The sequence below is a fragment of the Triticum dicoccoides genome, chromosome 6A, assembly GCF_002162155.2.
Source record: "Triticum dicoccoides isolate Atlit2015 ecotype Zavitan chromosome 6A, WEW_v2.0, whole genome shotgun sequence".
Taxonomy (NCBI): domain Eukaryota; kingdom Viridiplantae; phylum Streptophyta; class Magnoliopsida; order Poales; family Poaceae; genus Triticum; species Triticum dicoccoides.
The window spans coordinates 445,808,897-445,834,786 of NC_041390.1; the positions used below are offsets into that span (position 1 = coordinate 445,808,897).

Here is a 25,890-nt window from a genome sequence, read left to right on the forward strand (position 1 = left end):
GTTAGGCTCCGAAAACGACCTAACGATGATGCTATAGTCGGTTGTGGGCGGCAAATTATAACCCAAAACCTCCCATAAACTACGCAGAAAACCTTATCCCTCGCTAATAATCAATCTGCCTCCCCGCTTAACAGGCCAAACTCGAGGTGATAATGAGCTCGTCCTCTCCCCGGCACGAGCCACCCTCTCGCGCCCCATATATACCTGGCCGCCCCTCTCCTCTCTCCTCACACTGAACAACTGCAGCAAACACCATTCAAGCTAGCTACAGGGCACTAGCTAGACAGAGCTAGCAATGGCGAAGGACATTGAGGCGGCACCCCAGGGCGGCGAGTTCTCCACCAAGGACTACTCGGACCCGCCGCCGGCGCCGATCGTGGACTTCGAGGAGCTGACCAAGTGGTCGCTCTACCGCGCGGTGATCGCCGAGTTCGTCGCCACGCTCCTCTTCCTCTACATCACCGTGGCCACCGTCATCGGGTACAAGCACCAGTCCGACCCCACCGTCAACACCACCGACGCGGCCTGCAGCGGCGTCGGCATCCTCGGGATCGCCTGGGCCTTCGGCGGCATGATCTTCGTCCTCGTCTACTGCACCGCCGGCGTCTCAGGTCCGTCCATCGATCGACCACTAGTTCTCTTCTCGCGCGTGCATAACTGCACATGCATGCATCATGCATGGGTCATGCGTGAGACTGACTGTTCTCTCTTCACGATGCATAGGTGGGCACATCAACCCTGCGGTGACGTTCGGGCTGTTCCTGGCGAGGAAGGTGTCGCTCATCCGGGCGCTGCTCTACATCATCGCGCAGTGCCTCGGCGCCATCTGCGGCGTCGGGCTGGTCAAGGGCTTCCAGAGCTCCTACTACGTGCGGTACGGCGGCGGCGCCAACGAGCTCAGCGCAGGCTACTCCAAGGGCACCGGGCTCGCGGCCGAGATCATCGGCACCTTCGTGCTCGTCTAAACCGTCTTCTCCGCCACCGACCCCAAGCGCAACGCCCGTGACTCCCACATCCCGGTGAGTACTATTGACTACAGTATATACCGTATTATACCATAGAGTACACTTTACGATGTCTCTCAAAAGGAAAAGTACACTTTAGAGTGTATAATTGATGCTTATGGTTTATGGCCAATGATAGACTGGATGCAGATCAAAGTGCTGGGAAAGTCGTTGACCTTGTCCTTAACTCCTTATTCTGCTTGTGACTTAGCTTTGGAACAACTTACTACTTGACAACGAGAAAACATTCTAGAACAAGTTTGTAAAGAATAATCTAGTAAATTAAACTCGAATTACTGAAACTAATTGCTGGTAAAAAGCGATTATCAGATCATATACTCAATTTCTACTACCAGTGCTATAGTAGCAAAATACTTTCGTGAGATAGCTCTCGTGGTCACGCAATTGCGTATGCAGGAGTAGGGCAAGCAAGTCACAAATCCTGACAAAATGAAGCATTTTAGTGAACCTAAAGGCTAAAGTGCCACCCAAAAAATGCAATATTTACGGTCCAAAATTGTACGAATCACTCCACATCAAGCACCTGCATGTGCAAATGTATCTGCTTGTCTGATCCACGGCGTGCCAATAGGCAGATAGGAAGATTCTCTTGCTCGATTAGGCACTAGTCGCTGTCTCGCCGCATCGTCTACAGAAATCTGAGGTGGCAAATCGAAAATGGTCGCCACCAATTAATGAGGAAATATGTTGCATGGGTATGAAGAAATTGCAGAAGTCCAGGGATAATGTCATGCATGGACGTATTTTGTCATTCAGATTTGGTGAACCATCCCTTTCTGGTTACACAATTTTCAAACAAGTATGCTCTTATTTGCATTCTTTTGTGTTGAGATGTATACACAATTCTGGAATAATATTTACAAATCACCTAAAAAGTACAGTAACATCTACAAAAGCAGCAACTTGTTCTGTCCTTAATTTGCTATAATATTGACCAAGATGCTTGCTATCGTCAGTCTCTTTGATGTAACTGATCAGCGTGCATGCTAGTTAAGCTGATGTGTTTCATGGTTTGATCTTAATGTTTTGAACTTACCGATCTACTCAGGTGCTGGCTCCTCTCCCAATCGGATTCGCCGTGTTCATGGTCCACCTGGCCACCATCCCCATCACCGGCACCGGCATCAACCCGGCGAGAAGCTTGGGAGCTGCTGTCATCTACAACAAAGACAAGGCCTGGGATGACCAAGTACGACACATCAGTACACTATCATGGCCAATACAGTTATATGCTATATATGGCATAAAATATTGAGTACTCCCTCCGTAAAGAAATATAAAAGTGTTTAGATCACTACTTTAGTGATCCAAACGCTTTTATATTAGTTTACAGAGAGAGTAATATTTATCAGCTACTACTTGGCTTTGGTCACAAATCACGGTCGACTAGTACTTGATAATTCTAGACTGAATTGACAATCACACGGGATATATTTGATTAACTTATCATGCTTAGTTGATGCCAAATAGAAAACTTATCATGTTTAGTCTTACATTCAGTAATCAGGATAATATTGCAAACGAACGGTTGCTTTCAAAGATATTGCAAATGAAGGGCAGGATAATGCTTGCCAAATTAAACAGCTAGCTGGTGTCAGTGTCGACACTCCAAAATTTCATCTATCATTGATCATTCGAACTACTCACTTAGGTTATGCATGACATGCTCATCCACTATTTTTGACGTTATATAACCTAATCCATACCTCACACACACCTAAAAGATGCTCCGTGGAACATAACAACAGGTTTTAAAATCTGCTGCATGCATGTCACCATCGACCAAATGATTTAACTATGTCAATTTATTCAGTTTTTCTAACCATGGCGAATCAAATCGTTATAAGATAAGCAATAAAGATTGCTTCGTCTGTCCTGTACGTACATCACATAAACTTCCAATGAAGCGGCGCCGCTGCCGCTGATCTGCCTGCCACGTGCTGACTGCTGTTTGTGTTCGTGCAGTGGATCTTCTGGGTGGGGCCGCTGATCGGCGCCGCCATCGCCGCCGCCTACCACCAGTACGTGCTGAGGGCCAGCGCCGCCAAGCTCGGGTCCTACAGGAGCAACTAAGCCGGCCGTCGCTCCGGCCGGACTGAAGTGTAGATATGTGCGAAGAAGAAGGCCGCCTCCAGCAAATGCGCTATGGTTGCTCGATCCCACACCTTTGTCCTGTTCAGTGGCTCCAGTCTTTGCATCATCAGCTGCTACCGTTCCTCGGCTTGTGCATATGTCGATGTGACCGTCCATTCGTACGTCGACGTGTTCCGGAGTTCGCCATGTTTGCTTGCTGCTGTTTCTTCCAAGTGTGCTATCCATTTACTCGCTCTATGTATGTATGTATGCATGTGGAGAATTTGTGAATCAAAGAATTGGTATCGTTTGTGAAATTTTATTTTACTTGCAAAGAAAGAGCTTCCACAGCTTCCATTAACTGCTTTTAGAACCAAGACGAAATAAGAGTCTGCCTTTAAATTAATAAACGCCAACATAATTTCCCCGCAAAAATGCCAATATAATTGACGAATGTTCTGTATTTCATCCTAGCACCTAATGGATCCTGCGCATCTGATTGTGATCGCATTGCTGTGATCTAAGAGTGAGTCATGGCCTGTGGTTTCATTTCACAATTTTGAAAAATGTTCACAAACTTGAAATGTTTTTCATTTCAAAAAATCTTCACGAAATTAAAAACCGTTTCTAGATTTCAAAAATTGTTCATGAATTGCCAAAAAAACCACAAATTCAAGTGTATTTGAAACATGTTCAAAAAAATAAAAATGTCCACGATTTCAAAAGATGTTCATGATTTCAAAAGAAATCTTGATTAATTTAAGAATATTTGAGATTTCAAAAAACTTTAAGAATAAAAAGAATGTTCATGATTCCAATTTTTGTTTGTTATTTTTTCCTAAAAAATGTCCAAAAATCTAAGAAATGTTTGCGAATTCAAAATTTGTTCACAAATAAAAAACATCAGCGTGAATTTGAAAAATGTTCACAAATTCAAAAAAAATGTTCATTTTTTTAAAAACAAATTACATATTCAAAAAATCAAGAATTCAAAAAATGTTCACTAATGCAATAATATTTCAGGATTTAAAAAATGTTTCTGGATTTGAAAAATTCTTGCCAATTCCAAACTGTTCAGGAAATTAAAAAACGTCCGTGAACTAAAAAAATATTAGCGAATTCGGAAAATAGGAGGTACATTGGAAAAAGAAAACCAAAAGGAAAGAGAACATCAAATTAAAAGCAAAAAGTAATCAGGAAAAAAAATAAAAATCAGTAAGAAATGGCTTAAAAAAGAACATGGAAGTAATATAAAAAAACTAGTGGGGAAGGTCTAGAACCTGATGGGGAAGGCACAAATCAAGTGGGCCCACCATTACAAAGCCAGTGCAGGGGTTGCGCGTTTGGTCGATATTTCCCATCCTACGTGGGGATTAGGAACCGCCGAAAAGCCGCTGAATAAGGCTCTTTCGGTATACACACACCCCATCCCTTCTTAAGATTCCTAAATGGGTCGGAACATACTCGTGTACCCCTTAGTAGTCTTTGGAATAATCTGAAAATTTTGTTTCTCTGCCCTGGTTTTCTCTGTGCCTTTTTACTTTGTTTTCTGACCGGTTTTCTATCGGTTTTGTTTGCTCGTCTTTCTTTTTTCCTTTCCTTTTTCATCTTCATTTTTATTTATTTGTATTATTTTCTTCTATATTTTTTATTTAAAAATACATTAACTTTTTATAATCCACAAACTTATTCTTAAATGCATGAATAGTTTTCAAATCCATGAACTTTTTCTCAATCTGTGAACTTTTATCCAGTTTCATTAATTATTGTTTCAAAATCTTGAACTTTACATTATCTTTAAAATTTTGTGAAAACTTGAATTTGTGGGCCTTTTCAAAATCTACAACTGTTCTGAATTCGTGACCTTTTAAATTTGTGAACTTTTTTGAATTTGATATTTTTTTATAATTTGTGATTTTTTGAATTCATGATTATATTTCAATTAGTGATTAAATTTCAAATTGAAAAGCAATTTTTAAAATTTGTGACCATTTATCATTTCTCCAATTCATCAAATTAAAAAAAACACTAGCAGGTTAAAAAATTACGGGTAGCCAGTTTAATTTTCGGAACCATCAAAGTCACAACGCAGAAAACAACAGAGCGAGCTAAGCCAGTGAGCCTGTGGGCGAAACAAGCTGTTGGGCGGCGACCCAGAAGTGAGCGCGCGCGGAATCTACTGAGCTAGTTCTTGTGGGAGCTAAATCTCGCTCATATGAGATGGTAGCTCCCCTAGAGTGAAGCATCTCGCAGCGCCGTCATATGGGCCAACCGAGTAGCGTGTTTCTTGGTCATGTGTTCGTTCGTTCGGTCTGATCGCTGCAATGTTTGTTCCTTTTTATATTTTTTTCGTTTTCTTTTACCTTTCATATGCCTTTTTATTTCATCAACATTTTTCTATGGTTTTATTTTTCCCCTTTTTATACTTCTTTTGTTTCTTTCTTGGTTTTCTTGTGTTTTTGTTTTGTTTTTAGAACAGGTTCTTCTCAGGTTTTCTTGTTTTTTTTTCTTTTTTTCTTTCTCAGTTTTCTTCGGAGGTTTTCAACACAAGTCTATATTCTTTGTAAATACCAGGTATATTTTTAATACATGTTTATCAAATTTTAAATACATGATCAACATTCTTTTAAATATAAGTCTTGATGCATACTTTCTTATTTTTACACGTTAATTTTTTGGTATATAGCAACAATTTTTACATACATTTAACTTTTTTCAAACACATGATTAATGCTTTGTTTTTCAAATATATATTTTGATGTCAACTTTTTTATACAAATTGTAAATTTGTTGTATACATCAGAAGCATTTATAACACATAACTAATATTTGTAAATACATGATTAATATTTTAAAAAAATATGTCTACTTTTTTACATACACCCTCTATAATTTTTGTATACAAGAGAAACATTGTTTTATACAGCACATGTTTACCATTTTATAAATACATGATTAACATATTTTCAAATCTATGTTTTGATGTCTATATTTTTCCTATGCTTTGTAAATTCATTGTATACATTAGAAACATTCTTTTTATAGATGTTTAACATTTTTTAAATACCCAATTAACATTTTTTCATTTAATTTTTGATTTATACATTTTTATAAACAGTGTACATTTTACATACACCTTGTACATTTTTTGTATACATTAGGAACATTTGTTTTTACATGTGTACATTTTTAAATACACGGTTTCTGTTTTATATTTACGTTTACTGTATATCTTTTCATACATATTGTACATTTTTCGTATACTGTGGAAACATTTTTATGCACATGTTTAACATTTTGCAAATGCATTAGTAACATTTTTCTAATTTTTATGTAAATTTGTTTGTGTGATATATATATATATATATATATATATATATATATATATATATATATTTAGAGTATTTCAAAATATAAACAAAAGTGAAAAGGTAAAAACGAAATAAAAATCAGAAAAAAAGAAAGAAAGAAACGACCGCTCAAAGCCCAGCGCGCTGAGCCATCCCATTGGGGCAGACGCTTCAGGCAAGCGCTCCTACTATCTCGCTATATAATTGAGGCATGTGGTTGTTTTGGCAGTTGGACACGTTTAATCAACAAGATCTGGGTCGCGTGTTGGCTATGTTGTGGGCAATATGGTGGCTGTGTTGACGTGCCATTCATGATGGCGAGTTTCAGAGCCCTCTGGCCACTATGAACTTCATCAATCGGTATCTTCAAGAGCGGAAATTGTGGTGGTTTTATGTTTCCCTTGCATCAATTTCATTGTTGAAGTCTCATAGATCAAGCTGATGGATTAAACCAGAGGCATGGTGAAGATCAATGTTGACAGAGATTTGTCATGTAGTGATAAGTTTGGGGCAGCTGCCACTGTTTGCAGCGATTCATCAAGATATGTTTTGGGCGCATCAGCTGTAACCGGCTAGCCTTGAGGCTCAGGCATGCCACGAGGCCCTTTCTCTCGCTAGGATATTAACATTCACAAGGTGATAGTGGCCTCGACTACCTTGAGGTTGTTAGAAGAGACGCTCCTGTTTACGGGGTAATTTTGAACAAGATCAATCATCACAAGAAGGATTTGGGTGATGGTAGTTTTTGTTTCGAGCACACTAGTTGAACAATGAAGCTCATGCTCTTGCTAAACTTGTTTCTAGAAGTCGGGCGTCATGTGTGGCTAGGGTTAGGGCCTGATATCATATGTATTTCAGACACTTTGATTCTTAAATAAAGTCTCTAGTCACCCACCGCTTGGAATAAGCGGTTAGCTATCTCAAAAACAATCAACAACTCAAAGTCCCTGGTCACTCTTTAAAAAACTATAAGTAAGGCATAGTCGCGCTTGTTAGTTGGCGCTAAAGGCACTGCAGAAGAGGTTCATGAGAAATTGCCCCAGTGATGATAAACTACACAATATCGAGCTGTCTTCCGGGCCAATTTTCTTCCCAGCATGGCGCAGGTTCTGCATTATTTCTGCTTCCATTCTGGATCGGGGTGCATCTGGCAACTTGAAGAGTTGGGCTACAATCAGGGCATGGCCAGTTGCCCTAGCCGCTACATCCGCCCAATCGGTCCAGCTCAAGTAAAAGATGTTGCTTGCAGAGGCGGACGAGCTCTTGCAGAGGAGCCCAGTTCCTCACTGATCAAAGTGGTGGCTGAGCCAAGTTCTACTCTCCATGATAGTGTGATTTTTTTGCTGGGAGAGATCAATGGAAGAAAAGGAAAAGAACTACTCCCTCCGTCCACTTTTGTAAATCGTTTCAGACAACTTAAAATAGACTGTTTTACACATTGTCTGAAATGCCTTCAAGGTCTTATAAAAATGAACAAAAAAAAGTAGTGATGCCATACTAGGAAAGGGACCATTGCCACCATTGAGCGATTGTTGGTTGGGGACGAGACTTGCCTGCTCGCCCGGCGTGCGTCCATACAAATAAGGCCCGGCCCCACCCCCTTAAAATCAGGGGAGGAGATGATTAGATTAGAAAGAAAAAAGAGAAAAAGACAACCGTAAGATGGAGTGGGAGTACGGATGGGAGCATGGGGAGGGAGCAGGCAAGCCGGATCCGTTGGGTGGGACATCAGTTTCAAATAAAAAATATACTCCCTCCTTTCCGGTTTATAAGGCTCAATTCAAAATTCTCACCAACCAAGGTAGATGATGAGTGGTGGAATATTTTTCGTAGTTTGCAAAAGCATTCAATTAATGCTCTTGTTTTCCTCAAAAAAGTATGTTTACCAATGCATTAATTGTAATGCATGCATGCATAAATTACATGCATTGGTCAATTTTCTCTTAGTACTTGCATGCAATGATTTAATGCACCTTGGAATCTGAACATGTGATAGAAAACAACCAAATTGAGCCTTATGAAATGGAAAAACTAAAATTTTGAGATAAGTCCTATAAACCAGAAAGGAAGGAGTATGTGAAATGCATGGGACAGCACCGGCGAGCGCCCTCATCAGCCATGGCGAGCGCCCTCAAAAATGAAGAAAACACGGCGACCGACGGCCCCATGGGACGGCGCCGTCGGTAAGGAGACGTAGCCGGCGGCCTTACTGGCTTCACCGTCCTCCTCCCGTGGGCTGTGGATGCGGAGAGCGACGACCCATAGACGGCGCAGTGTACTGCCGTGGCGGTGCAGGATGGCAGGGATCTGCAGTCTCTGGCTCGGGAGGCGAACTTGTGGTGCCTCACACGGAGCAGCTACCCATGCAAGCCACCTGTTCGACAGAGTGCCAGAGCAAAGGAATATACGGCCAGCCTAACAGGTTTCTGTCATAAACCTCCATGCCTCTGCTTTCTGATTTTAAATCAAGCATCTGAGTGAAACAAAACTAGTGGAAACGAATTCTCGGTTGCAACGATTAACCAGGAGCGATATAGGATAGATTACACAGATCGACAGTCTGAGACTGAGAAGCCTGGAGCCCAGGGCTAAGGCAAGGAGCCAAGAACACAGGTTTTGATCTCTAGTCATTTATCTGAAGCGCTAGTTAAAGAAACTGAAAATCGTAATTGTTATGATGAAAGTACAGGTCAGTACACAGCTCTACCATTTATGCATGTTCCTTTCATTTTAGGTAAGTCATCTTGACTATATTGTACTTTTTTTCATTATTGAGGAAATCGTTAACTGGTAGCTGCTCGGTTGGCTAGCGAGTAGGGGATTAATCGGCTAATCGGCAAGTTAATCGGCCGTTTAATCAATTAATCGGATGATTTTTTGGTTTATCGGCTACTCGGTGACCCTATGAGTAGGGATTAATCGGCAAGTTAACTGGTTAATCGGATGAATTCTTGAACAGGGCTTTTTTTTGAGCAAGACTATATTGTACTCCCTCCATCCCATAATATAAGAACGTTTTTGACACTAGTGTAGTGTTAAAAACGTTCTTATATTTTGGGACAGGGGGAGTACTTTGCTAACACGCAGAATTCTTATTAAGTTCCAAAGCAATATAACAGTAACTTTAAGTTGGCTAACTGGAAAGATTGGTTGAGGTAAATGCAGGGAAATATCAAACATGTGAATTGCCAGCTATGGTGCAAATGATCCTTAAAACATCTTCCATAGCTTCATACGAGAAATTAGGACAAGATCATAAAAGACACAGATAACATTTGCATGAGCTATCACAAAATCTCATTTACTCATACGGCATACAATGGCTCTACTGTTGCTCCTCTGTTCCAAAATATAAGGAACATTTGACTTCTACAATCTCCAGTACACGACTTTGACTAAAAAAATTACTTATGAAATGCTTACAAAATTAGTAAATGAACATATGGCACAAAAGTATTTTACAAGACAAGTAGAACAATAAGATTTCTTACATGCTAAATCTGTATACTTCCATAAACATTAGTGGTCAAAGTTTTGGAATCTTGACTTTCCAGAAATTTATGTGCCTTCTATTATGGAACATAGAGAGTATTAAATATTACCTCAAAGATGACTTCAAAGTTTTGGACGGAGGGAGTAGTAAGTTAGACTCCCATGAAGCACATCATATTCATATGCAATAATCAGTCATATCTTACAGTGTTCACTCTGACAAAGATTATTCAAGAGGGGAGAAATTGAGTACAAGTATTTCTGTGTTGGTCACTGTTATTAAACTTCACTTTGTTGCTTTATTGCTAGCACAAACGCTGGCAAGCCATAAGACTAGTTCATGGGCTGTGAGTTCAAGTTTTCCACGAAGGTCACTGTTATTGAGCTTCACTTTGTTGCTTCACTGCTAGCACAAACGTTGTCAAGCCATAGCACTAATTCATGGGTTAATGGCCTCAGTTTAGGTGACTCACTAATGCACAAACATGCAATATCAATCATCTTCATCATTTGCATCTCAAATTTCTTGTCATACATTGCACGGTCCAATACGTCGGCTTCACGGTGTTCTCCTTTCATGTGCATAACCCATGAGACCAACTCCCTAGCTCCCTTCCTCTTGCACATATCAACAGGCCTCTTTCCTGTTAATAACTCCAGAAGAACAATGCCAAAACTATACACATCACCTTTGAAAGTGGCTACTGAAGACTGGCCATACTCAGGGGGGATGTAACCCAGTGTGCCAACTAGGTCAGTTGTCACATGTGTATCATAGGGACAAATTAGCCGAGCAAGCCCAAAATCAGCCAATTGAGCTTCAAAATTCTCATCCAGGAGTATGTTGCTTGACTTGATATCACGGTGTAGTATGTGAGGTTCGCATGACAAGTGCAGGTATGCCAAACCTCGTGCCGCTCCTTTGGCTATCTGAAGCCTTCTCTGCCAGTTTAATCTGGATGGGCCATCAGGCTTTTCATGAAGCCAGTGGTCTAGGCTGCCATTCTCCATGTAAGAGTAGATCAGGAGCCTGTCACTGCCATTCCTGCAGTAACCTTGTAGAAGCACAAGATTAGGATGCTTAGCTTTTGATAAAGTTTCCACTTCTGCTTTGAACTCCCTCTCCATCTGGCCAAAATCACCCGATAGTCTTTTGATGGCGATCTTTGCTCCATCTGGCAATGTTCCCTTGTACACTAGACCAAACCCACCACAACCAATGATGTTAGCCTGATCAAAGTAGTTTGTAGATTTCAAAATGTCACTGATAGTCAATGCCTTGTCATCATCTTCGTTCTGAAACAGAAGTACCAGTGACGCTGGTGCCAATTCGAATGCTACATTTGTATCCACAACAGCCTTAACTATATGATCCTGCCTTCTGAAGCTTCTCTTCAACGCAAGTACAACAGCAACAGACAAAACCATTGCTGCTCCAATTGCAATGCCAATAATTATTCCTAATATGAGACCCTTGTTCTTCCGATTTCCCGTTGCAGAGATGATGGGAGCATGATTGGACTGACATGGGGATAAGCCAAAGCGGGTGCCACAAAGGTTGGGGTTCCCCTCATAATCAGAACCAGTGAATGTTGAGAATTGCCCTCTTAATGGAACTGTGCCCATCAGATTATTGTATGCCACACTGAAGCTTGATAGAAAATTCAACTTTGTCAATGAATAGGGAATGCTTCCGGTGAGATTGTTATGTGACAAATCCAAGGATTCCAAGCTAGACATGCCTGATAGCTCATCAGGAATGATACCAGAAATATTGTTGTTGCTGAGGTCCAAGACATACAGGTTCTTGAGGCTTCCAAAGCCCGGCAATATGGCACCTATGAGCTTGTTATGGCTGAGAATTAGAGACGGTGGAAAGCTGCTAACCTGTTTGTACTGCAACCCTTTGCCTGTTTTGTTCCTTTTAATGAAGAAAGGAAAATAATCAGTCTCTGTGGATTGCTGTGAGCTGTTGAATGTAAGAAGTCCCTTCATGCTCGAGAAACTGTTTGGTATTACCCCTGTAAGTGAATTGTTAGAAAGATCCACATAGAATAGAAACTCGAGATCACCAATCCATGCAGGAATATCCCCAGACAGTTGATTCCATGACAAATCTAGGACCTTCAATTCTCTGAAATTAGCTAACCATGGTGGTATTGCTCCTGAAAGATGGCTATTAGCAATGGCAAACACCTGGATCTTATGAAAGCCATGTATTCCAGTCATCGGCCAGGCCTTCCCATCATGGAAGTTCTTTGTCAACACAAGGCTTGTTAGGCTTGGACAGTCTTGAAGGACAGATAATGCCGAGGAAACATTTGTGAAGCTGTTGTTCGAAAGTGAGATGTAGGACAAAAACTGAAGCTTTCTAAAATCAGCTGGTATTTCGCCACTGAGGTTATTTGTGCCAAGATTTAGGCTTCTGAGACGATGGCAATCTGACAAGCTATCAATTGTGCCAATAAACTTATTTGTCCCAAGGTCAAGTGAGCTCAGTTGTGTCATCTTCAAGCAATTGAGGTTGATCCTTCCATTCAGTGAATTGTTCCGCAAGTACAACATCTTCAATGATGGCGATTGAGACAATGAAGCAGGCAACGGGCCTCTGAGGAGGTTGGACTGTGCAGAGAAGTACTCTAACTTGCCAAGCCTACCAAAAACATCTGGAAGGTGTCCAGAGAAGGAATTAAAAGAAATGTCCAGCTGAGCAAGGCTGGACAGATTGCCAAACCTCGGGCTCATCCTACCAGTGAGCTGATTCTCCTGCAGAGTCAAATTCTTCAGAAATTGCAACTTGAATAGGTCGTCTGGCAAGCTCCCGGAGATGCTGTTGAGCTCGGCATATAGCTCCTCGAGCTTTATGCAGTTTCCAAAGCCTTCCGGCAGTTCCCCGGCAAAGAGATTCGAAGTGAATCTTATCACACGGATCACTCGAGATGACTCACAGATGCTTGAATCAATTCTCCCGGTGAACATATTGTACCCTGCATCGAACACCGTGAGCTGCGCTGAACCATGGAGTGTGGGATGGGTGCCGCTGAACGAGTTGAACGATATGTTGAAGACCTCAATCACCGGGAGCGAGACGTTGGCCGGGAATGTGCCAGAAAGCTCGTTGTTGCTTACGTCGAGCCGCTGCAGTCTATGGAGCTGAAGGAGGGGTGCTGGGATGGCACCACGGAGGTTGTTATCGGAGAGGTTGAGCCACTGGAGATGGCCCAGTTGTGCGAGCGAAGGTGCCAGCTCGCCCTTGAGTTTCCTGCCATGGAGGTCCAGCCTGATGACCCGGCCGCCGGCGTCGCATGTGACGCCCACCCATGCACAGCGGTTGGCCACTTCGGAGGTCGTGTTTGAGAGCGTCCAGCCGCTGATGCCTCCGGTGACACCTCTCAGGAAGCCTTCCAGTGCACCATAATCATCTGGGTTGCAGGAGCTTTGGTTGAGGGAGTACACCGGAGACAGCAAGAGAAGCTGCACGGACAAGCACCATAGGATGAAACAGCTTGGCCATGTGGTAGTGCGTCGCATCAAGAAATGCCCCATTGATGCAGGAAGGGCTATGCTGATGCTGTTGAATGGGGAAGAGAGGTTCTTGTTTGTTGTGCTCAGGAGCTATGCGATATCTAAGCCATTTGGCCCCAAGCAACAATGGTGGCGGCAGTGAAGGATGAGGGAGAGAGGTGAGGTGCGAGACGATAGGACATGATAGCAGGAGGTCCGGTGCGTGCTCCGGTTTTGACCTGTGATTGTGCAGGCACTCGGCCGTGGGAGTCGTGAATTTTCTTGAGGAAATTGATTGTCTCTGTCAACTTGCTAGAGAGATCCACGGTCGGAAATCTTTTGACTTGCGTTCAAAGTTGGCCTAACCGTCCTTTTCTCCCTCGCTTTCCTTCTTCCTTTTGGCTGTTTTCTGGAAATGAATCTAATAACCAGCGTGAAAGCAGACCGGTGAAGGATACGGCCTGCATACAAAATGGATATTGCTATTGCTAGATGTTCGAAGACTTTGGTTAATGATTATGCTTCTCCATTTGTGCCTTTGGTTAATCGATTACTGTTGAAGATACTACTGCGCAACAAGTGCTCAAAGGGCCAGTCTAAACAGGCAAAGCAATATTGCAAATATTAGTACTTGAAAAATATAATTACAGATATGATTGCATTTAGTGGACGCTGGCATGGACGTAATACCAAAACCGTGATCAATTTGGAATGCTTTTCATAAGATTAAGATATTTATAGGAAGATAGCTAGTTGCTATACTACTTGCCAGGCTTGTACATCCAAAAACTGAAGGATGGGTGGTTGTGGCAGGAGAGTCAACGGCCAGCGGCAAGCTATGCATGTGCAGCCGCCGCTTTCGGCCGGGCCGAGCAACGCCCTGCCGTGCCCGCCCGTGAACATACACAGGAGCACGGCATGGCACGGCTCCAAAAGCTAGGCGCTTATTATACGGGACAAAGGGCTGGCGAGAAAATTCTACTCGTGCTCTGCATTTTTTTTTCCTTTTGGTGAAATCATTCGTGCTCTCTTTGGTCTATTATACTCTCTCCGTCACAAAATAACTGTCTCAAGTTTAGTACAAATTTATATTAAAATTAGTATAAAATTGAGACACTAATTTGGGATGAAGCTCAGTCTCAAAATAACTGTCTCAAACTTAGTACAACTTTGTATTAAAATTAATACAAAATTGAGACACTTATTTTAGGATAGAGGGAGTATTAGGCTCGAGTCGGCTGCGACTAATAAATCTGTGGATGACGCACCGCGCTGTGTTGTTGGTGAGAGCTAGATCTTGGCCATCGGTTTAATACTATCTGGCTCAGTGTCTACCCTAAGAAAATACAGACGAGGCCATGTGCAGTTTAATTTACTAAAGCATCGTCAATTAATATGGATCGAAGTGAATAAATAGATACTCCCTCCGTTCCTAAATGTAAGTCTTTTTAGATATTTCAATAAGAGACTATATACAGATGTATATAGACATATTTTAAAGTGTTGATTCATTCATTTTGCTCTATATGTAGTCACTTATTGAAATCTCTAGAAAAACTTATATTTAGGAACGGAGGGAGTATATGTTTTGCGCCGAGTCGATTGGATGATTTAATGGAGCATGTGATTCCTTTAAACGTTATGGAACTTTAACCGCATGTTGTGTGTAGGCCAACTCGCAAGTTCAGTATCGTACTTCACCGGTCCGCCAAATCACTTTCATGGCAATTACTTGCCTGAGTGGCCACAGTGACATGGTAATTGACTTCGCATCATAATAGGAACACACATCTAATCGTGGTAAAATATATAACAAGCTAAGCCAGGTAGTATGGTGCAAGCTTCCACGGTTCCACCAGTGCGCATTTCGTCTACGACCACTCGGACAGGGGCGGCCAATTACCTGGCGGAAATGCTACGCCACCCGCACGCCCACTACCCGTAACTTTTGTCTTTTGCTTTGCCTTCTTTTCCACGAATTGCCGGACCTGTGCTGTGCGGCTGGGTAGAGTCTTGGAAAGGTTGCGTTGGAAAAAAGCCTTTGAAAAGGTTTGAATATGGAATTGATTTCCGAGAGAGAGAATGTTGGCGTGCGTGTGCAAGATCACTAGCGACCGGCCTTTCCCGTTTTATCTTTGGTTTAGTGGCGTCGTTAGATCACATGTGTATACAAAGTCACTGGCTGCCATGCCAGTAGTGCACAAGACAAGATAGAACGTGCAGCATCTCATGTACTCCCTTCGTTTCAAAATATAAGTCTTTTTAGAGATTCCAACAAATGACTACGTACGAAGCAAAATGAGTAAAACTATATTTTAAAATATATTTGTATGTTGTAGTCCATTTGAAATGTCTAAAAAGACTTATATTTGAAAACGGAGGAAGTAGTATTTTAACCTCTCGTATCTAGCCGTCGTGAATGGATAATTTTTGCTTTGGTGCGTATCTATCCTTTCTACTCCATTTCGCAGAGACTTTAACGAAGAACATATCCACGTGATTAATCAACAATCATAGGGCGGTTAGCCACAGATTTATAATTAATCCAAGTGGCGGAACCGGATTCTGGTGGCTAATGGTGCGCCTTATCTCGCTACGCCACCCACTAGCAAGCTAACAACAAAACATCTAGTGGTGGAACGATCGATTCCTTGGGATCGTCGAGATATTGCTATTTTTCCCAGCGGTCAGTGGGCACTAAGATGAAGGCGGCCGTCCTTCCTTTCCTCCTCCAGTCCAATGAGCTCGCGATCCGGCTCCTGACATGGATCGCCAGAGAGCACGTAGCGTAGCCACTAGCCGGTGATGCGCTGCGCTGCTCGGCAACACGGGTCGTGCACCCGCAGTCGCCACCGAATGGACGCTGCGAGGCACCGAGAGGAGAGGCGGCAGCGTGACATCGACATGCACCACTACCACCATCATCATGCCACCACCAACGCCCGCGCGGTCGACCGTGCGAGTGCGACGAGACACCACCATTTCTCCGACGATTTTGTGGGCGGTGGGCCGGCGGGGTGGCGTCGTCGGTCGATCGCTTTATTTCACTGTCATGACCTAACCAGACCATCCATCCGAGCGGGTGTCGGGCCTCCAAGCGGCCCATCCCAGGGAGCTAGCGTAGAAAGGGGTTGCGTCTTCGGCTGACACACGGCCGGTCGATTTGGATCAGGCTAAAGGCTACGACCGTCGATGTCTTGCTTGCGGCCTCCGGAGCCGTGCACATTCCTGCCCAGAACTTGGCCGGGATTCTATTTGAATTTCTTTTTCTTGAAAGCTCTGCCTGGCTTTCTTTGTTGCTCCTACTTTCTTCGCATGTGTGCACTCATTAATTAAAGTGAATCAATGACCAGATGGTGTGTGTGCTACCCTTGTAAATTAGCCTAACTTTCAAGTACTGGTCAACTTTAAAATACTAACTAGCCTGCTAGATAGGAGCAAAAGAGGAGACTGACTTAGAAGTGTAGATCAAAACATTGAAATTTTCAGACACCATTGCTAAAAAGGTACTCTGTTCATAGTTGAAATATTCTTTCGTCGGTGATGCTAACAGAGCCCAGCAACATAACTATAAGTTTGGTCGGTGACGTAAAGAACCGATCGAGCTAGCGAAACGTCGTTCGCAGTTTAGTCATTTTATTTTAAAGAAAAGGCATACATCCAACGTTATGAATAAATCCACGAGGTAGAGTACAATAGGGGAGGTCACAGAGTGATAAACAATGCAGCCACAAAAAGGCTCGACCATAAGTAGCATTACACGACCAAAAGGCCAGAATTACGGCAGGCATGCCAACAACCTACGGACGACAAACAGGGTCACATACCAGAAGAAGCACCAGCATCAGGTGGGGTTGGACTGCTCCTGCGCAAGGAGGGAAGACGCAGTAGTACGCGCATTGCCAATCAGCACATCCATCGCCTCGCGATCGGCCTCCTTAGTCAATAATTTCCACTGCTGGAGAAAAGAGATGAGTTTAAACAAACAATTAGCAGGCTTGTTAGGAAAGACATGCTCAATAGTAAACTTGTTCCTCGTAGTTCAGAGCACCCAACACATGGGAGAGCATCCAACCCAAAACATGTGTCTTTTTTGCCCAGAGAGCTCGGACGAGCTGGCCCTAAGATTAAGATCAGCAAAGGAAGACAGGGACCAAATCAAATTCAACCAAGATCTAACACAACTCCAAAGCATCTTAGTGAAAATACAATTGAAAAGCACATGGTTAGTGTCCTCCCTGGCACCACAAAGCTCACAAAAGGCAGACCCAGGACCGTTCCGCTTGCGGATCTGATCAACCGCAGGAAGCCACCACGAATAGCTTGGCACACATTTTTTTTAATCTTAACGGGAATCTTAGCACACCAAATCTCTTTGAATTTGGAGGTCATAGAGACCACCATCAATCTTCCATACAAAGACTTAACAGAAAGCGACCCGAGAGCGTATGAGGCCACGAAACTGAGTCCGCCTCCTCCGAGAGCAAGGGGAAGAGCTTAGCAAGACGCTACCACTCATCCATCTCTACAGGAGAAAGGGAACGATGTACCCCCAAATCCCATTTATTATGCGAGAGATCCGAGATGGAAATCTCCTTTGAAGAACAGTACGGAAAGATCACCAGGAAGGCGCCATCATGTTCGCTCGCGGTGTCCCTGTAGTTGGCTTTGGTGATGTTAGCTGTCGTGGTGGTTTCGGCCTTCCCTTTACTTCGGGGCATCTTGGGTTTAGTCGTGTTGTACCCTTTGTTTGGGCCGAGCATCCCCTTGCTCTCTGCTCAGGGCACCATGTCCATGCGTTCGTGTATTGCGTTGTACCCTCCATGTACTCATTCTAATTCTTTCTATCAATGAAATGATATGCAAGCTTTGCGTATTCGCGAAAAAAGAAAAGATCACCGGGATGGTAGAACAAATAGTGTTGGGGATATGACCCCATGGTATAACCCGCCCTAGTAGGGTCGGGTTAGGTTGTTGGTGACTTAAACAATAAAGCCTTAGATAGGCCCAAGAGACCAAGACGTGAAACCAGGGAGGCGACTTACGAGGTGGGCCGGTTGGAGGCCCAAGACCAGAAGACGGCACGTGACCCGGAGGTGTGAGCCGCCCAATGGTGACTTGCCAAAGAAGGCAAGGCGACTTAGAGCCAGGATCGGTTACGAAGTATAACCTGACCCGGACTCTTGTAAGCCCAGGGCCTCGACCTGTGTATATAAAGGCAGGTCCCTGCGGCTGTTAAACTTAGGTTACAACCAATCAATAGCTAGGTTAAGAGAATCCGCTCCCTTGTAATCGGTACTCAAGCAATACAACACAAAGCAGGACATATGCTTTTACCTCGATCGTGATGGGCCGAACCTGGGTAAACTCGTGTCTCTCATCCCGTTCAATCCCTTCAAGCTAGTCACCGTAGCGATGGCCTCGCACCTAAGTCCATTTGCTAGGGCATCTGTCATGTCAACCCCATGACAGTTGGTGCTCACCGTAGGGCCAACGCATGGTGGTTTCGAGTTCTTGAAGGGCTCTTTCCCAGGGATCGAGGGATATGCCGTTGGCAAGATGACCAAGAGTCGCCGCGGCAAGCTCTACATCGACGATGCTGGCTGGAGTCCCGAGGCCGACTCAATCGAGTACGGGTACCGGGTCCCCTTCGACGGAATTCACGTCTTCATCGGAAATATCGGCGGATCTGAGCTCGAGCTGAACACCTGCACCGACCTCATCGAGTCGGCTCGGCGCGCAACCCGCCTGGGTTCAACTCGGTCGGAAGCGTGTTTCCTTGGCTTTACGCAGGGCATGGAGCTTGCGGAAAACTCTGCATTTGGAGGAGAGACTCTCATCTACTCAGGTGATGTGTCCTCGACCGGAGAGACAAAGTCAATTTGCCAGCTTCAAGACGGCGGGCTTGGGGGCTATTCCGATGGCAACAGTATTCCGGAACCCTATGAGCCGCCGAGCCAAGCCGCCATCTTCATGGCTGGCAACCCGCTAGCTCTTAACAACACGACAGCTGGAGCAGCAGCAGCTACTTGTTGGGGAACACAGTAATTTCAAAAAAATTCCTACGCACACGCAAGATCCATCTAGGTGATGCATAGCAATGAGAGGGGAGAGTGTTGTCTACATACCCTCCTAGACCGAAAGCGGAAGCGTTTAGTAACGCGGTTGATGTAGTCGAACATCTTCGCGATCCAACCGATCCAAGTACCGAACGTACGACACCTCCGCGATCAGCACACGTTTAGCTTGATGACGTCCCTCGAAATCTTGATCCAGTTGAGGCTGAGGGAGAGTTCCGTCAGCACGACGGCGTGGTGACGGTGATGACGAAGTTACCGACGCGGGGCTACAACAATATGACCGAGGTGTGTAACTGTGGAGGGGGCATCGCACACGGCTAAAAGATCAACCTGTGTGTCTATGGGGTGCCCCCTCCCCCATATATAAAGGAGGGGAGGAGGAGGAGGGCCGGCCTCAAGGGGCGCGCCCAAAGGGGGGATTCCTACTCCTAGTAGGAGTAGGTTTCCCCCTTTCCTAGTCCAAGTAGGAGAAGAAGGAAGGAGAGGGAGAGGGAGAAGGAAAGAGGGGGCGCCGCCCCCTCCTAGTCCAATTCGGACCAGCCCATGGGGGCGCGCTGCCTCCCCTTGTGTCCCTTCTCTCCTTTCCACTAAAGCCCAATAAGGCCCAATACTTCCCCCGGTGAATTCCCGTAACTCCCCGGTTCTTCAAAAAATACCCGAATCACTCAGACCCTTTCCGATGTCCGAATATAGCCTTCCAATATATGAATCTTTACCTCTCGACCATTTCGAGACTCCTCGTCATGTCCGTGATCTCATCCGGGACTCCGAACAAACTTCGATCATCAAATCACATAACTCATAATACTAATCGTCATCGAACGTTAAGCGTGCGGACCCTATGGGTTCGAGAACTATGTAGACATGACGGAGACACATCTCCGGTCAATAACCAATAGTGGAACCTGGATGCTCATATTGGCTCCTACATATTCTACGAAGATCTTTATCGGTCAAACCGCATAACAACATACGTCATTCCCATTGTCATCGGTATGTTACTTGCCCGAGATTCGGTCATCGGTATCATCATACCTAGTTCAATCTCGTTACCGACAAGTCTCTTTACTCGTTCATAATGCATCATCCCGCAATTAACTTATTAATCACATTGCTTGCAAGGCTTATAGTGATGAGCATTACCAAGAGGGCGCAGAGATACCCCTCTAATACACGGAGTGACAAATCCTAATCTCAACCTATGCCAACTCAACAAACACCATCGGAGACACCTGTAGAGCATCTTTATAATCACTCAGTTACGTTGTGACATTTGATAGCACACAAGGTATTCCTCCGGTATTCGGGAGTTGCATAATCTCATAGTCAGAGGAACATGTACAAGTCATGATGAAAGCAATAGCAATAAAACTAAATGATCATTTATGCTAAGCTAACGGATGGGTCATGTCCATCACATCATTCTCTAATGATGTGATCCCATTCATCAAATGACAACACATGCCAATGGTTAGGAAACTTAACCATCTTTGATTAACGAGCTAGTCAAGTAGAGGCATACTAGGGACACTCTGTTTGTCTATGTATTCACACATGTACTAAGTTTCCGGTTAATACAATTCTAGCATGAATAATAAACATTTATCATGATATAATGAAATATAAATAACAACTTTATTATTGCCTCTAAGGCATATTTTCTTCAGTCTCCCACTTGCACTAGAGTCAATAATCTAGTTCACATCGTCATGTGATTTCACACCAATAGTTCACATCATTATGTGATTAGTTCACATCTTCATGTGACTAATACCCAAAGGGTTTACTAGAGTCAATAATCTAGTTCACATCGCTATGTGATTAACACCCAAAGAGCGATCATGTTTTGTTTGTGAGAGAAGTTTAGTCTATGGGTCTGCAACATTCAGATCCATATGTATTTTGCAAATTTCTATGTCTACAATAATCTGCACGGAGCTACTCTAGCTAATTGCTCCCACTTTCAATATGTATCTAGATCGAGACTTAGAGTCATCTAGATCGGTGTCAAAATCTTGCATCGATGTAACTCTTTACGACAAACTCTTTTATCACCTCCATAACCGAGAAATATTTCTTTAGTCCTCTAAGGATAATTTTGACCGCTATCCAGTGATCTACTACTAGATCACTATTTGTACCCCCTTGCCAAAATCATGCTAAGGTATACAATAGGACTGGTACACAACATAGCATACTTTATAGAACCTATGACTGAGACATAGGGAATGCCTTTTCATTCTCTTTCTATTTTCTGCCGTGGTCGGGTTTTGAGTCTTTACTCAACTTCACACCTTGCAACACAGGCAAGAACTCCTTTGACTGTTCCGATTTGAACTACTTCGAAATCTTGTCAAGGTATGTACTCATTGAAAAAACTCATCAAGCATCTTGATCTATCTCTATAGATCTTGATGGTCAATGTGTAAGCAGCTTCACTACGGTCTTTCTTTGAAAAACTCCTTTTAAACACTCCTTTATGCTTTTCAGAAAATTCTACATCATTTCCGATCAACAATATGTCACTCACATATACTTATCAGAAAGGTTGTAGTGCTCCCACTCACTTTCTTGTAAATACAGGCTTCACCGCAAGTCTGTATAAAACTATATGCTTTGATCACACCATCAAAGCGCATATTCCAACTCCGAGAAACTTGCACCAGTCCATAAATGGATCGCTGGAGCTTGCACAGTTTGTTAGTACCTTTAGGATTGACAAAACCTTATGGTTGCATCATATACAACTCTTCTTTAATAAATCCATTAAGGAACACAGTTTTGACACCCATTTGCCAGATTTCATAAAATGCGGCAACTGCTAACATGATTCAGACAGACTTTTAAGCATCGATACGAGTGAGAAAATCTCATCGTAGTCAACACTTTGAACTTGTCGAAAACCTTTTGCAACAATTCAAGCTTTGTAGATAGTAACACTACTATCAGTGTCCGTCTTCCTCTTGAAGATCCATTTATTCTCAATGGCTCGCCGATCATCGTGCAAGTAAATCAAAGTCCATACTTTGTTCTTTATACATGGATCCCATCTCAAATTTCATGGCCTTAAGCCATTTCACGGAATTTGGGCTCATCATTGCTTCCTCATAGTTCGTAGGTTCGTCATGGTCTAGTAACATGACTTCCAGAAAGGATTACCGTACCACTCTAGTGCGGACCATACTCTGGTTGACCTACGAGGTTCGGTAGTAACTTGATCTGAAGTTTCATGATCACTATCATTAGCTTCCTCACTAATTGGTGTAGGAATCACTGGAACTGATTCCTGTGATGAACTACTTTTTAATAAGGGAGCAGGTACAATTACCTCATCAAGTTCTACTTTCCTCCCACTCACTTCTTTCGAGATAAACTCCTTCTCTAGAAAGGATCCACTCTTAGCAACAAAGATCTTGCCTTCGGATCTGGGATGGAAGGTGTACCCAACAGTTTCTTTTGGGTATCCTATGAAGACACACTTCTTCGATTTGGGTTTGAGCTTATCAGGTTGAAACTTTTTCACATAAGCATTGCAACCCAAACTTTTAAGAAACGACATCTTTGGTTTCTTGCCAAACCATAGTTCATATGGCGTCGTCTCAACAGATTTAGATGGTACCCTATTTAACGTGAATGCAACTGTCTCTAATGCATAACCCCAAAACGACAATGGTAAATCAGTAAGAGACATCATATATCGCACTATATTTAATAAAGTATGGTTATGATGTTCGGACACACCATTACGATGTGGTGTTCCAGGTGGCGTGAGTTGCGAAACTATTCGACATTGTTTCAACTGAAGGCCAAACTCGTAACTCAAATATTTCGTCTCCGCGATCAGATCGTCGAAACTTTATTTTCTTGTTACGATGATTCTCCACTTCACTCTGAAATTCTTTGAACTTTTCAAATGTTCCAGACTTGTGTTTCATTAAGTAGATATACCCATATCTGCTTAAATCATCTATGAAGGTCAGAAAATAATGATACCCGCCACAAGCCTCAACACTCATCAGGTCGCATACATCAGTATGTATTATTTCCAGTAAGTTAGTGGTTCGCTCCAATGTTCCGGAGAACGGAGTCTTAGTCATCTTGCCCATGAGGCATGGTTCGCAAGCATCAAATGATTCATAATCAAGTGATTCCAAAAGTCCATCCGCATGGAGTTTCTTCATGCGCTTTACACCAATATGACCTAAATGGCAGTGCCACTAGTATGTTGCACTATCATTATCAACTTTGCATCTTTTGGCATCAATATTATGAATATGTGTATTACTACGATCGAGATTCAATAAACCATTCACCTTGGGTGTATGACCATAGAAGGTTTTATTCATGTAAAAAGAATAACAATTATTCTTTGACTTAAATGAATAACCGTATTGCAATAAACATGATCCAATCATATTATGCTCAATGCAAACACCAAATAACATTTATTTTAGGTTCAACACTAATCCCAAAGGTAAAGGGAGTGTGCGATGGTGATCTTATTAACCCTGGAATTACTGCCAACACACATCGTCACCTCGCCCTCAACTAGTCTCTGTTCATTTTGTAACTCCTGTTTCAAGTTACTAATCATAGCAACTGAACCAGTATCAAATACCCAGGGGCTACTATGAACACTAGTAAAGTACACATCAATAACATGTATATCGTATATACTTTTGTTCACTTTGCCATCCATCTTATCCGCCAAGTATTTAGGGCAATTCCACTTCCAGTGACCATTTCCTTTGCAGTAGAAGCACTCAGTTTCAGGCTTGGGTCTAGCTTTGGGCTTCTTCATGGGAGTGGCAACTTGTTTGCCATTCTTCTTGAAATCCCCTTTCTTTCCCTTGCCCTTTTACTTGAAACTAGTGGTCTTGTCAACCATAAACACTTGATGCTTTTCTTGATTTCTACCTTCGACGATTTCAGCATCACGAAGATCTTGGGAATCGTTTACGTCATCCCTTGCATATTATAGTTCATCACTAAGTTCTAGTAACTTGGTGATAGTGACTAGATAACTCTGTCAATCACTATCTTATCTGGAAGATGAACTCCCACTTGATTCAAGCAATTGTAGTACTCAGACAATCTGAGTAGATGCTCACTGGTTGAGCTATTCTCCTCCATCTTGTAGGCAAAGTATTGTCAGAGGTCTGATACCTCTCGACACGGGTATGAGTCTGAAATACTAATTTCAACTCTTGGAACATCTTATATGCTCCGTGGCGTTCAAAACATTTTTGAAGTCCCGGTTCTAAGCCGTAAAGCATGGCGCACTAAACTATCACGTAGTCATCATACCGAGCTTGTCAAATGTTCATAACGTTTGCCTCTGCTCCTGCAATAGGTCCGTCACCTAGCTGTGCATCAAGGACATAATTCTTCTGTGCAGTAATGAGGATAACCCTCAGATCACGGAGCTAGTCCGCATCATTGCTACTAACATCTTTCAACATAGTTTTCTCTAGGAACATATCATAAATAAAATGGGGAAGCTATACGCGAGCAATTGATCTACAACATAGATATGCAAATACTATCAGGACTAAGTTCATGATAAATTTAAGTTCAATTAATCATATTACTTAAGAGATCCCACTTAGATAGACTTCCCTCTAGTCATCTAAATGATCACGTGATCCATATCAACTAAACCATCTCCGATCATCACGTGAGATGGAGAAGTTTTCAATGGTGAACATCACTATGTTGATCATATCTACTATATGATTCATGCTCGACCTTTCGGTGTCAGTGTTCCGAGGCCATATCTGCATATTCTAGGCTCGTCAAGTTTAACCTGAGTATTCTGCTTGTGCAAAACTGGCTTGGACCCGTTGTATGTGAACATAGAGCTTATCACACCCGATCATCACGTGGTGTCTCGGCACGACAAACTATAGCAACGGTGCATACTCAGGGAGAACACTTATACCTTGAAATTTAGTGAGAGATCATCTTATAATGCTACCGCCGAACTAAGCAAAATAAGATGCATAAAGGATAAACATCACATGCAATCAATATAAGTGAGATGATATGGCCATCATCATCTTGTGCCTTTGATCTCCATCTCCAAAGCACTGTCATGATCACCATCGTCACCGGCTTGACACCTTGATCTCCATCGAAGCATCATTGTCGTCTCGCCAACTATTGCTTCTATGACTATCGCTACCGCTTAGTGATAAAGTAAAGCAATTACATGGCGATTACATTTCATACAATAAAGCGACAACCATATGGCTCCTGCCAGTTGCCGATAACTCTGTTACAAAACATGATCATGTCATACAATAAAATTTAGCATCATGTCTTGACCATATCACATCACAACATGCCCTGCAAAAAACAAGTTAC

At 42.9% G+C, this 25,890-nt stretch overlaps 1 protein-coding gene and 1 pseudogene across 1 annotated transcript; one reads left to right on the plus strand and one right to left on the minus strand.

Moving 5' to 3' along the window:
* The first annotated feature begins 218 nt into the window (after window positions 1-218).
* LOC119317189 lies at window positions 219-3,425 on the plus strand (annotated as a pseudogene).
* A 6,663-nt stretch (window positions 3,426-10,088) lies between these two features.
* Window positions 10,089-13,692, minus strand: LOC119317191 (phytosulfokine receptor 1-like). The gene has a single exon (XM_037591610.1). It carries the CDS (start codon window positions 13,484-13,486, stop codon window positions 10,328-10,330), a length of 3,159 nt encoding a protein of 1,052 aa, XP_037447507.1. The 5' UTR covers window positions 13,487-13,692; the 3' UTR covers window positions 10,089-10,327.
* Between the last annotated feature and the right edge of the window lie 12,198 nt (window positions 13,693-25,890).